At 39.1% G+C, this 14725-nt stretch overlaps 1 protein-coding gene across 1 annotated transcript in view; it reads left to right on the top strand.

The window, feature by feature from the left end:
• Positions 1-14725, top strand: part of ASXL3 (ASXL transcriptional regulator 3) — a 196102-nt gene that overhangs the window by 99724 nt on the left and 81653 nt on the right. The window contains exons 6-7 of the mRNA XM_055559041.1: positions 4893-5010; positions 5970-6089. Coding sequence (XP_055415016.1) covers positions 4893-5010; positions 5970-6089 — 238 coding nt within the window. The remainder of the gene's footprint in view (positions 1-4892; positions 5011-5969; positions 6090-14725) is intronic.

Here is a 14725-nt window from a genome sequence, read left to right as displayed (position 1 = left end):
CGAATAATTCTCTCAGGCAGTAGGTCAGACTCATTTATTTGGGGAGGTTGAGAAACTGGGAATGATGTCTAGTAGGTATCAAAAAGTGGTGCCCCCTGGCTGAATTTGGCTCAGAATCCTCTTTGTTTTGTCAGGCACATTGTTTAAAACAGGAAACCTCACCAAAAAGCCCAGATGTGTTTCTTCTCTTGAGCGGTTACTCCCCTTCCAGTGGGTGTGCGCTGTTGCAGTCCCCAGCCTACCCCTTGTCCTCGTCTTGCCCTAGCCAGCATGGTCCAGGAAGCATTGCATGTGTTTCAGGGGAACGTCAGGAGACATGCAGCATGTGTGGCGAGTGGCTGATGTGCACGTAGTTGCAGAAATATAGTTATATAACCAAACCAGACAAACCTTGAGCAGCCAGCTTCTTTATTTGCAGAATGTATACCCTGCCGTGGGGGACTCCGAATCACTTTACTGCCCACCTCATGCACATAACAAACGCTGGAGTTCTGCTATTGCGAGTCACCCCGAACTATCCCAGACACCTCAGTTAAGTCAGCATTGTTTTTTTCTCCTCTATCCATATTCTGATCTGCTTGGAGGGTATCCCCAGAGTCCACAGCCAAATAAGTCCTGTTTTCTAGAAAATGAATTGGAATCGTCAGGGTATCCTAAAATGACTCACTCTTAAATGGCTATGGATCTAGTAAACGTAATCAAAATGCCCTCTCTGATAGCTGAATCCCGATACTCCTGAGTTCAGCTGCTAGATACTAGCATCATAGTAAACAAAGGCTTCCCAGTTTTTGCTTTTTTGACCCTAGAAATGTTAGTTGGAATAGAAAATAATGCTTGTTTTTCAGAGGTAAGGCAAACAAAGTGTATATTTTTAATACACTTAGAACAGTGTTTTTTTAAATTGATTTTTATTGGAGTATCATTGCTTTATGGTGTTATGTTTCTGCTATACAGCAAAGAAAATCAGTTACATGTATACATATATCCCTGTTTCCTATCCATTTAGGTACCACAGAACAATGAGTAGAGTTCCTTGTGCTATGCAGTAGGTCCTCATTAAATATCTATTTTAATACATAGTATCAATAGTGTGGTGATGGACAGGGAGGCCTGGCGTGCTGCAATTCATGGGGTCACAAAGAATCGGACACGACTGAGCGACTGATTTGATCTGATCTGATCAATAGTATACATATGTCAATCCCAAACTCCCAATTCATCCCACTCCTCTTTCTCCCCTTGGTATCCGTAAGTTTGTTCTCTACATCAGTGTCTCTATTTCTGCTTTGCAAATAAGTTCATCTGTGTCATTTTTCCTAGATTCCACAGATAAACTGTATCATACAATGTTTGTTTTTTTTCTCTTTCTGACTTTATATAACAGACTCCAGGTTTATCCATATCTCTGCAAATGGCACTATTTTGTTCTCTTTTATGACTGGGTAATAGTCTATTTTGGGCTTCCCAGGTAGTAAAGAATCTGTCTGCTAATGCAGGAGATGCAGGTTCCATCTCCGGGTTGGGAAAATCCCCTGGAGTGGGGAATGGCAACCCCCTCCAGTATTCTTGCCTGGAAAACTTCATGGACAGAGGAGCCTGACGGGCTATAGTCTGTGGGGTTGCAAAGACTCGAACATGAGTAAGTGACTGAGCATGCACACAATATTCCATTGTATGTATGTACCACACCTTCTTTATCCATTCCTCTGCTGATTGACATTTGCTGCTTGCACGTCCTGGCTACTGTAAACAGTGCTGCAGTGGACATTAGGGTGCATGTATCTTTCGAATTATGGTTTTCGTCAGGGATATACCCAGGAGTGGGATCTTTGGATCCTACTGTAGTTCTATTTTTAGTTTTTTGAGGAACCTCCATACTGTTCTCCGTAGTGGCTGTACCACCTTACATTCCCACCAACACTGTGAAAGGGTTCTCTTTTCTTCACATCCTCTCCAGCATTTACTGTTTGTTGATTTTTTTATGATGGCTATTCTAACTGATGTGAGATAATACCTCACTGTAGTTTTGATTTGCATTTCTCTAATAATTAGTGATGTGGAACAACTGTTCATACACCTATTGGCCATCTGAATGTCTTCTCTGGAAAAATGTCTATTTAGGACTTCGGCCCATTTTTTTCATTGGGTTGTTTGGTTTTTTTATATTGAACTACATAAGCTGTTTCTGTATTTTGGAGATTAATCTTTTGTCAGTTACTTCGTTTGCAAATATTTTCTCCCATTCTGAGGGTTGTCGTTTCATTTTTTCTATGGTTTCCTTTGGTGCACAAAAGCTTTTAAGTTTAATTAGGTCCCATTTGTTTATTTTTGTTTTTATTTTCATTAATCTAGGAGGTAGGTCAAAAAAGATCTTGCTGCAATTTTTGTGAGAGAGTTCTGCCTATATTTTCCTCTAAGCGTTTTATAGTATCTGACCTTAGGTTTAGGTCTTTAATCCATTTGAGTTTATTTTTGTGTATGGTATTAGGGAGTGTTCTAATTTCATTTTTTAAATGCAACTGTCCAGTTTTCCCATCATCACTTACTAACAAGACTAGCAAAGACATAGAAGAACTAAAGAGCAAAAGTCATTTCCATGGTAGGCATATTGGGACTTCCCTGGCATCCAGTGGTTAGGACTCCATGCTTCTACTGCATGGGGTGTGGGTTGTACCCCTGGTAGACAGGGAACAAGAAGATTCTGCATTGCCACACAGGACAAGCAAAAAAAGAAAGAAAGCTCGACAAAGTTTTCATCACCTACAAGCATGTAGTGTTGCATTTCAATATTTTAGAACATGCTGTACCAAGAAATAATATTCAAATTTCTGAGTAGGAAATATATATTCAGAAAAAATCATTGAGACCATTGAAATGGGCTCGATATTGACTAACATTCCTTATATCTACCTTGGCTCCAGCTTGACTATTTAAAATTCAAAATAGCCATGGGTTTTTCTTTTCATATTATTGATATCTTGGTTTATTTCTGTCCAACTGCTAATTTTTCTATAATAGAGTTTTAGCTGTAAGACTTGAGGACAGCATTTTTGTTATTTTAATAATTATTTACCACAAACATTATAAAAAGACATGTCACCTTTGACTTTGTCCTTCTGGCTTCTAAGCCTCTGATTGTATCATCTCTTTTTTCTTTTCATCATCACTTCAAAATTTTCCAAAATACACCACCCCACCATGCCATTAAATGAATATTTTTAAAATACCTATTAGGATTGCCAAAGGAAGAATTTGAAATCTATGTAGACTCCTAAAAAATGATCACTCTTTATATAGGTTTTAATTGTTTTGGGAAGTCTTATCTTATATAGTGGGCAAAGGTGGGCTTAATTGTAATTTAAGGTACTGCCTTGCCTTATATTATTTTATGTTGGGTTGTAGGTTAATGTCTATAAAGTGCTTGGAGTTCTTATGCAGGGCTAGAGAAATGTATGCAATTGTGTACACACCTTAATGAAAGAGTAAATGTTGTAAATATTTTATATAGCACATGAAATCATGAGGAGGATGGCATCTTTATCATCTTTGTATCTCCTGTCCCCCCCACATCCCCCTCCCCAAGTGGCTGGTACTTTATAAACTCATTAAATGTAAGAATTGAAGAGAAAATGTCCCCTATTATTATTAGTAACAGTATCATTTATAAGAGATTTCCTAAGCTATTCACTTCCCCATCTGGTTTTAACTCTCATCTCATCTCATTTAAGTGATATTTAGTTTTACACACCTGTAATTATTTGATTGCTAAATTTTACGGTCAACAAGTTGGATATTGAGGTAAAACACTTTGCACATAAAATAGTGTTGTTTCTGTCAGCAGGGGGCTATGGTGTCAATACAGCATTTCAGGAGACGGTCACAATTATTGGTCAAAGAACATTAATCAAGTAACTGAGATGTTATAAAATTGGTAGAAATTACACAGAAACCAGGAATAAAAAGGCTGGAGACTGTCTGTGGTCAGCCTTTTACCATTTTGAGGAGTTTTAGCATTCCTGGAACCGTGAATTTAATGTCTCTTCAATTGTGTATGCTTAAGCCCCTTTTTATTACGGGTAATTTTCTGCATAAAACGATCAGCTAGATAAGCTGTATTTCAAAACTTTTCAATGTCTTTTTATTACATTATCATCACCAGGGCTGATTCATTTATGAAACACAAAGCACTCCCATTTGGAGCAATTTATTCTCATATCAATCTCCCCCCCACCCCCCCGTCACTGGATTTGCCAGAACGCCGTCATGTTCGTGTTCTGAAGGTTAATGCCCAAAGTCAAGCAGACAGGAGCCAAGTGCTGCAAGGTTTCCAAGATTAGGACTGATTCCCTTCACAGAAATAAATGATTCCTGCCATGTTCAGTGATTTTGTGCAGCGCTCCCCACGGCTGAGTGAGTGCATCAATACTGTAGTCCTTACCTGCTGTACATACTGATGACACTCGGTGTTAACTTGATTGACTGAGCAGCCCACTGGAGAGGACGCACCTGCAAGAGAAGTGCAGATACATATATTTTTATCCTGGTTGCGAAACATTTATTTTACATTTCTTTTCTTTGGGAGTCATGGTTTCCAATTCCATGGGCTCTCAAGCCACCGCTCGGGTACCACAAACCTCCACATGCTGTTTGGTTTTCAGAATTCTCCCGAAAATGGTCTCAGGTTTCTGCCCTCTGCCAAAGCCCGATTTTATGCTTTTGAGGGAAAAATGACAGGAAGGTGACGCTGAAGAGTCTTGACAAATTGAGTGACTCTGTGGAATTTAAGTCTGAGAGGTTCTGTCTAATGATAGACAAGTGGATCATTTAATTCAGTTATGAGAAATCATTTTGACTATATGTTTCTGTTCTATTTTATTATGATGTTTTTGTAGGCTTTGAGGCAGCAGCAGAAGAGAAGAAATGGAGTCTCAATGATGGTAAACAAGACTGTCCCTCGTGTGGTTCTGACACCATTAAAGGTGTCTGATGAGCAGTCGGATTCGCCTTCAGGTAAAGAGCTAAAATATTCTATGCTTGGCCAGTTACTCCCTGGAGGAGAGTTCCTCACTGAGAGAGAGATGTCATGAATTTTCTCTGAAACTGAATACTATTTCCACTTGAGGTTTCATTTAATTTTTTTTTTTTTAATGCCTTTAACTCTTTCCGTGATTCAAACCTAACCGGGCATTTTGTGCTTAAAAAAAAAAAAAAAAGCAAAAGCACGTCTTGCTCATCATCACAGGACTTCGTTTGCTAATGTCAGTAGATGTAAGGAGACGTGTGGTACTGCTAGCTGGGTTTCTCTTGCTTTGACTTTTGTGTGAATGCTGAACTCGAATGCTGGACCACATGCTGATGTGTAATGCCATCAAAAGCCGTTCTTCTGTGGGTGTGAATTTGTTTTGCCATCCTCTGCTGCAAAGTCTAGGAATCGTTTATTAGTTTTTGTGTTCTGGCAGCATTCTTCTCACCTCAGTGCAGCCCTGACCTTTTCTTTTAATTTACCTTCTGTTACTTTTTCAGCTATGGACCATTCTATTTATTACAGATTGATGTTTGCGTTTTCTCTTCCTGCTTCAACGTAAAGTCATTCATAAAGGCATGATCTCTCCCTCTTCATCCTTCATCTTTCTCTCTTGGCCTTGCATCGTCTCCAAGTGGCAGAGTATTGTTGAAGTGTATTCATATATTTTCACAAAAGATCTGAGTGTTTCTTTTAAAAGCTATCAGATCAGTGAATGTGTTTTTGACTCCACTATTAGGCCATCTGTTCTTGCTTTTTGTTCTGTTTGATTGATTTATTGGACTTTTCTCTTTATATCCAGTAGAGGAATCAGATTGTGGCCAAAGGCAGTGTATTAACTCTTAGAAAAGGAGATTATATCTATGGTTGGTAAAACAATTTGAGATTTTTCTTTTCAAGGACAGCAAGAGGAACATAATGACATAATAACTATTTCCTCTTTTAGGATCTGAATCTAAAAATGGTGAAGCAGACAGTTCAGATAAAGAAATGAAACATGGGCAAAAATCTCCCACTGGAAAACAAACAAGTCAGCACTTAAAGCGATTAAAAAAGTCTGGTTTAGGTGAGTGTTCGATTGACTATAACATTTCTCATTTTAGAGATTTAAATCTTGTTGAATGAAATAATAGGAACTTTCTTCTAATAGTTAAACAAGGAAAATTTTAAATCTTCCCACTTTATCTAAACCAAAGAAGGTGCTAAATAAGGCAACATATTACAGTGGAATGATTTTAAGCGTGTTGCTAAATTTGTGAATGATATCGCTGGATGGAGCAGAGGCTAAAGATAAGGGATTTAAAATGATATATGCATTCAAGTAATTATCTGCCAAGTCATGATTCAATCCAATGTGCCGTGTTTTGTTCCTGCTACTGGGTTTCACTTTATTGGAATACACTGTCCTGGGGGGAGGGGGGGAAATGCAACTTTTATAAAGTGTTCATTGAACTAAAGAGTACACTGTCGGGATATGCTGCAGTAAAACTACTCTGCCTTGCTTTTCATCTTATGCTCCTTGAAATATCAGTAGTGCTTATCTGAAAAACAGTGTACAATTGCTGAGAAGTGTGGGAGACCCAGATATTGGGTTCTGCAAGTCAGCCCCAGGTTTTCTTCTGAAGACTTCCTTCCTGATAACTTTTCATCAGGAAATCAATAGCAGCATTAGGGGGAAAAGGAATATGAAAATTGAAAAAGAGGAAAATAAATATATCCTAGGTGGAACATTAAAATTCTAGACCAAACCTGCCTTACTGGATGCCTGGACCTAATGGCTTCATTTCTCTCAGTTATTTTATCTCTGAGTAAGGGTAATGATCATTGTAACATTTTGTAAAATGGTTGGTAGAAAGTACAAATTTATTGACCTGAACTTTATTACTGGTTCTGCCACTTACTTTCTTGGCAACTTAGGGTAATACTTATTTGCAGAGTTTATCTGTTTGTAAAATTCAAGCAAGATTTTAACCCATGTATTTATTGATTGAGTAAAGGTTTATTGATTGCCAACTGTATACCAAGATTTTGTTAAATTCTGGAGCATATTTTCAGTAGTCTTTATAATAGGGTTTAGATAGCCTTATATCAGAGATCTTTGGGAAAACAGAATTTATTTTTGCTTTAAGTTTTTTAAATATAGCATAATTATCTTTTTCATTGTTTCCAAGGCTAAATCATTTTATAGTTATTGTCTGGCCCCAAATGTGTAAGTTAGTGTATAGCCATACCTACATATATATTGAGTGGGTTGCCATTGCCTTCTCTGAATATATATTGACATTTTCCCCCTAATCTTTGAGTTTTCTAAAGTATTTTAAGTAGCTTCTGAAGTTGAAAAGTGTAATGGGAGAGTGATATGTAAAGAATATACTAAAAAGAAAAGCCCCCCAAAACATCGTTATGATACCTTAAGTAATTAAAAAGTCAGTGACTGTCTGTTAAATCTGTGCGCTACCAACCTCAGGAAAGTCAACACTATATCATGAGTTTAAGAAAATTCAAGGCACAGGGACCTCTTCATTCCTTTACTTAGCTGCCTTCAGGGCTGGGAGGTAAGCAAGGCTTGTACTCTTTTTAGGATCCTGTCAGATGTTCGGGTCTTCAGTCAGGATCTTTTGTTTTAATTGTCATAATCTAGGAATCCTGCATGCCACTAAACGTCTTACGCATTAACAAAAAGCAGTAAAGGTATTTTGGCTCATTTGCTAGCAAATTTAAAAGGTGATAAAGGAGAGAGACCACTAAGTTCTTTTTAACCTGCTTTTTCTTAGACTACAGAGTACTAGAAATAATGAAGCTACTTTAAGGAAGGAATGGAAGGGTAAAATCTTACCCACTCCCTGTATTTAATGCAGTGGTCTAGGTTCTGTGGGGCTTCCCTGGTGGCTCACTGGTAGAGAATTCGCTTGCCAATGCAGGAGACCCGGGTTCGATCCCTGTGTGGGGAAGATGCTCCAGAGAAGGAAATGGCAACCCACTCCAGTATCCTTGCCTGGAAAAATCCCATGAACAGAGGGGCCTGGGAGGCTACATTCCATGGGGCCGCAGAAGAGTTGGACATGACTTAGCTACTAAACAACGACTTAGATACTTTGCCATGTTATCTCATTTACTTCAATTATATACAATAAAATGATTTTTATTTTGCACCTGAATAAACTGAGGGCCAGAGGGTGAAGGAGGTTGTCCATAAATGACATGGCTAAAGATCTAAGCCAGGGGCTGGCTGGCTCCCAAAATCTAAACTGTTATCTGGGGATATGTTCTGAATGTCTAGTCTGCCTAGACCTGTGGGCACCAATGAAGAGCAACATAGCATCCATGATGTGATGAGCCTGCCATGGGCGTTAAAATGTAGGAACCCTAGTTACATACACAAGGAGAGCTAGCAACTAACAGATTTTCTGGCTGATCCTGTAAAATCAGACAGAGGAAGAAGGTGGGATTTAAAATAAGTCAATTAATGTAAAAATCTGTCAAAAGTTACCTGAAGTTTATTACTAGGAAGGAACTCTGACTGACTGACTAACCCAGCAGCCAGCTGAATAGAGTGGCTTCTTTTGTGCAAGTGAAGTCGGTAGTACTGATTAAGCCTCCAGTGTATGCCCAGCACTATAAAATGATAAGTGAAAACATGTCAAAAGAAAGTAAAACGGCCTTAAATGTAACCATCTCCAGATAGTATCCCACGTCTCTTGTAGGAAGTGATGTTTCTGATGTTCCGTGACCTTAGGGATCTTACAGAGTAAAAGATTCTGTGTGCTGTGCAACATTTTAGAATCAGGATGGTTTTATTACTTATATATATATATATATATAAGTAATATATATATGTATAAGTAATATATATATATATGTCATATATATATGTACATTTTGCTTCCCACTCTTTGCCATGAAGTTGTTACTTCCTTAGAAGCAGTGACTTTCCCATCTATCTTGGTAGTACTTTCCGCACCCATTATGTCTGTCTCATTTAGTAGGTGTTGAATACGTTTTCAGCGAGTTATTTATAAGTAACAGGATGGCAAGTATATTTGTCTTGATGAGTGAGGCATCCTGTAGTTTTCTGCATAGTAGGGTAGTTACTTGTAGTTGAATAAGAATGACCCTGTGCTTCTTTGGGAAGGTCTTTCTTTGTTGAACCGACACAGGGTGAATGCAAAACCAGATGAGCCCACCCAACACTCCTTAGCTAGCCAGATACAGTCATCTGCCTCTCCCACCAGTGAGACATCTAATTCACACAGTTTTAGAAATGTAGCTTTAACCCTCTTTGTCTTCGCTATGGAGAGATAACTACATAAGTCCTGGCCTGTTGAAATCATTCTGAATGAAAATAAATGCTGTAAGTCTATTCTACCTTCAGCTGGTAATTCTGAAATTAAATCCAGTCCAAATTAGACTTCAGACTGTTAAGTCTAGAGTTTGATCCTCATTGTCAGTTTATCCTTACAGGACATAAAATACTCCTAGTTGTCCCTGAATGCTTCTGTTGGTCTTTGGCAATTACTTAATTTGTCCAATAGTGAAATAGGCACCCTGTCCAAGGTAATAGGTTTCAACAGGATCTTGGAATCTAAATATATGTAGCCCAGGACACGGTGAATCCCAGTATTTCCCCGAAGACCCTGCAGTAAAGGACAGACCCCAGTACAACCCTCCTTCCGGTTCCTTCACAGGCCAGCTTTCTGGGGAGGGTTAGGAGCACACAGTGGTGGTGGGGGTGGTAATGGCAGCAGCATTGACTGTATTATAGTAGTAATAATAATAAAGCTTCCGTATCCCTCAGCTGTTCCAGTTCTGATAGTGATCTTGAAATTCTTATGAGAAATAGTGATAGCACTCAGCTTGGGAACGCATTATTTTTCGCATAGTTTTTTTTTTTTTTTCTTTTCTGTTTTATCTTATTTGTTCTTGGCCAGGGTTTTGTATAAAAATTATAAGGCTATTTCTCCGAGTAGCTCTCTGGCTGACATGGTGACGTGGGTTACTCTGAGTGAGTGCAGTTGAAAAAGAAAATGGATCTAAAGAGTATTTCTCTGATGATGTTATATTAAAAAACAACCGAAACCCTGCTGGTCCCGCTCCCATTTCTGAATCATGCATGGTAGAAAATACTAATCTGACATGCACAAAAACAAACTAACAGTATCTACAAGGCCCCTTTTATTATCTCAGGGCTTGAAAATCAGTATAGTATTAGACCACCAAACAACTAGGTGGAAAAACCACATCAGTGAGATGTAAGGTAGGTTCTGACTGAAGATGGAGTTTGAAGTATATGGGTTTTTTTTGCCTAATCAGTTGTTTTAATGTCCTTTATCATTATCTTCGTGGTGGTTTAGTCGCTAAGTCATGTTCGACTCTTGTGACCCCATGGACTGTAGCCCTCCAGGCTCCTCTGTCTATGGGATTTCCCAGGTAATAATACTGGAGAGGGTTTCCATTTCCTTCTCCAGGGGATCTTCCCAGGCCCACAGATCGAATTCATGTCTCCTGCTTTGCAGGCAGATTTTTTACCTACTAAGCCACCAGGGAAGCCCATATCCTTATCTTAGCAAAGGATAAAACACATATAAAACCTCACCTATGGAGTTTTCTGAGAGATGGATTATGGAATTTACAAAAAATTACTAATGATAATCTTTCTTACCACTTTTTTGGTATTAATTTCTTGTATATTTCCATAACTAAAATGTAAGTTCCTTGAATTAGAGGTTGTTGACCTATACCATTTATAATTATGCTTCTTCCTTCCTAGTCACACAGTAGGAGTTTAAAAAGTGCTTGCTAAACAAATTCAAGCTTCTAATGGATGTCTCTGAGGGGATTTTAATAAATGTCCTCGGTGAGCCCAACTTCTGGGATTCATTCCAGTATATTTTATTAGGTTTAATCTTTTCGTAGTGAAGAATTACAACTTTGCTGGTTTCATAAACGTTACATACTTTTAAGATAAATTAATGCAGGAAAGTTAAAAAAATTGAATAGTAACCCGAAATCCTGTCATCAACAATAACTTTCCCTGTTGTTTTATAAATACTATTTGACATCTCCTAATGTGTAGCCGTAGTCAGAGGTCATCTTAGAAAAACCAAATCATACCATTTTAATTAAAAATACTAAATTTAATTAAGTTTGGCCTGAATAATAAAAAAGAATGAAAGTAAAACCAAAAACAAAATCGCTAAACATTGCCACAAGATGTATTCATATCTGAAAGTTCTCTCCAAAGCTGTTGAAATGTGACAGACTGAAATAGAAGTGATAGTTTTTTAACTACTCAAACTTTGGCTAATATGTTTTGAAGGAGGGGGAGATAGTTGCACTTAGAGTCCCACTTTCCTCCATGTTTCCGTTATGTTATTTTTTAAATGGGCTTCCCTGTTGGCTAAGCTGGTAAAGAATCGGGCTGCAATGTGGCAGACCTGGGTTCAATCCCTGGGTTGGGAAGATCCCCTGGAGAAGGCAGTGACTACCCACTCCAGTATTCTGACCTGGAGAATTTCATGGACTGTATAGTCCATAGGGTTGCAAAGAGTCCATCAAGATTATTAACATTTAAAAATCTATTTTTTTTTTACCATAATCCCTGTTTGTCACTAACCTCATGGTACTGTATTGTAATCAAGTCAATGCTCCCTGATAGAATTTTTACAGTCTCTTCATTTTGTGAAAGGTACTCGGATTTAGGTTGTAGATGGCTAGATTTTGCCCTCTGATAATTATTTTTTCTTTAGACTTCACTCTTCAAAAGCCTGCTTTTCTTCACTGAGCTCTTTCAGAATCTATTCCTCTGTAATTTTTTTGAGACGATGAAGAACTCTTTGATTTTGAACTCTTTCTGTATTTCTTTGGGCAGTTCTTGTAACATAAGGCTTTGGTCTGCCTCTTTGATGGGCTCCTTCCCTCTGCTTGAATGTATCTCCTGTGGACATTTTATGTGCTAATCCTGTGGGATTTCCCTTCTGGAAAATAGGAAGTTTTAAGCTAACAAGAGCTCCAGAGTCTGCCACCTTTACTCAGATTGATGCTCTTCACACTCCCTTTGGTTACAATAATTCCCCTGACCCCGATCAGACGCTTTCCCATGATTTTATTGACTCCTAATGTTGTCTTTAGTAGTATAGACACTTAGTGTGGCAGTTTGACAATTGTCCCTTCTCTGTTTCTCTGGACTTCAACTACTTTATACTTTCAGTTCACTTCAGTTCAGTTCAGTCGCTCAGTCGTGTCCAACTCTTTGCAACCCCATGAAGTGCAGCACGCCAGGCCTCCCTGTCCATCACCAACTCCTGGAATTCACTCAAACTCACGTACATCGAGTCGGTGATGCCATCCAGCCATCTCATCCTCTGTCGTCCCCTTCTCCTTCTGCCCCCAATCCCTCCCAGCATCAGAGTCTTTCCCAATGAGTCAACTCTTCGCATAGGTGGCCAAAGTACTGGAGTTTCAGCTTTAGCATCATTCCTTCTAATGAACACCCAGGACTGATATCCTTCAGAATGGACTGGCTGGATCTCCTTGCAGTCCAAGGGACTCTCAAGAGTCTTCTCCAACACCACAGTTCAAAAGCATCAATTCTTCAGCGCTCAGCTTTCTTCACAGTCCAACTCTCACATCCATACATGACCACTGCAAAAACCATAGCCTTGACTAGACGGACATTTGTTGGCAAAGTAATGTCTCTGCTTTTGAATATGCTATCTAGGTTGGTCATAACTTTTCTTCTAAGGAGTAAGCGTCTTTAAATTTCATGGCTGCAGTCACCATCTGCAGTGATTTTGGAGCCCCAAAAAATAAAGTCTGACACTGTTTCCACTGTTTCCCCATCTATTTGCCATGATGTGATGGGACCGGATGCCGTGATCTTCGTTTTCTGAATGTTGAGCTTTAAGCCAACTTTTTCACTCTCCACTTTCACTTTCATCAAGAGGCTTTTGAGTTCCTCTTCACTTTCTGCCATAAGGGTGGTGTCATCTGCATATCTGAGATTATTGATATTTCTCCCGGCAATCTTGATTCCAGCTTGTGTTTCTTCCAGTCCAGCGTTTCTCATGATGTACTCTGCATAAAAGTTAAATAAGCAGGGTGACAATATACAGCCTTGACGTACTCCTTTTCCTATTTGGAACCAGTCTGTTGTTCCATGTCTAGTTCTAACTGTTGCTTCCTGACCTCTCAAGAGGCAGATCAGGTGGTCCGGTATTCCCATCTCTTTCAGAATTTTCCACAGTTTCTTGTGATCCACACAGTCAAAGGCTTTTGCATAGTCAATGAAGCAGAAATAGATGTTTTTCTGGAACTCTCTTGCTTTTTTGATGATCCAGCAGATGTTGGCAATTTGATCTCTGGTTCCTCTGCCTTTTCTAAAACCAGCTTGAGCATCTGGAAGTTCACGGTTCACATATTGCTGAAGCCTGGCCTGGAGAATTTTGAGCATTACTTTACTAGCATGTGAGATGAGTACAATTGTGTGGTAGTTTGAGCATTCTTTGGCATTGCCTTTCTTTGGGATTGGAATGAAAACTGACCTTTTCCAGTCCTGTGGCCACTGCTGAGTTTTCCAAATTTGCTGGCATATTGAGTGCAGCACTTTCACAGCATCATCTTTCAGAATTTGAAATAGCTCAACTGAAATTCCATCACTTCCACTAGCTTTGTTCATAGTGATGCTTTCTAAGGCCCACTTGACTTCACATTCCAGGATGTCTGGCTCTAGGTGAATGATCACACCATCGTGATTATCTGGGTCATGAAGCCCTTTTTTGTACAGTTCTTCTGTGTATTCTTCCCACCTCTTCTTAATATCTTCTGCTTCTGTTAGGTCCATACCATTTCTGTCCTTTATCGAGCCCATCTTTGCATGAAATGTTCCCTTGGTATCTCTAATTTTCTTGAAGAGATCTCTAGTCTTTCCCATTCTGTTGTTTTCCTCTATTTCTTTGCATTGATCGCTGAGGAAGGCTTTCTTATCTCTTCTTGCTATTCTTTGGAACTCTGCATTCAGATGCTTCTATCTGTCCTTTTCTCCTTTGCTTTTCGCTTCTCTTCTTTTCACAGCTATTTGTAAGGCCTCCCCAGACAGCCATTTTGCTTTTTTGCATTTCTTTTCCATGGGGATGGTCTTGATCCCTGTCTCGTGTACAATGTCACGAACCTTGTCCATAGTTCATCAGGCACTTTATCTATCAGATCTAGTCCCTTAAATCTATTTCTCACTTCCACTGTATAATCATAAGGGATTTGATTCAGGTCATACCTGAATGGTCTAGTGGTTTTCCCTACTTTCTTCAATTTAAGTCTGAATTTGGCAATAAGGACTTCATGGTCTGAGCCACAGTCAGCTCCTGGTCTTGTTTTTACTGACTGTGTAGAGCTTCTCCATCTTTGGCTGCAAAGAATATAATCAATCTGATTTCGGTGTTGACCATCTGCCGATGTCCATGTGTCGAGTCTTCTCTTGTGTTGTTGGAAGAGGGTGTTTGCTATGATCAGTGCCTTCTCTTGGCAAAACTCTGTTAGCCTTTACAGTGCTTCATTCTGTATTCCAAGGCCAAATTTGCCTGTGTCCAGGAATTAGACACTAAGATAACTGCATCTTTTCTTCCTCTGATTAGGGAGGTGAGGTACCAGCTTTGATAAGATAAGTCAGCTATAAGATAAGATCAGATATAATGAGCTTGTTCTTAAGCC

Source organism: Bubalus kerabau, chromosome 21 (assembly GCF_029407905.1).
Source record: "Bubalus kerabau isolate K-KA32 ecotype Philippines breed swamp buffalo chromosome 21, PCC_UOA_SB_1v2, whole genome shotgun sequence".
NCBI lineage: Eukaryota > Metazoa > Chordata > Mammalia > Artiodactyla > Bovidae > Bubalus > Bubalus kerabau.
This window is presented reverse-complemented; position numbering and strand designations above follow the sequence as displayed.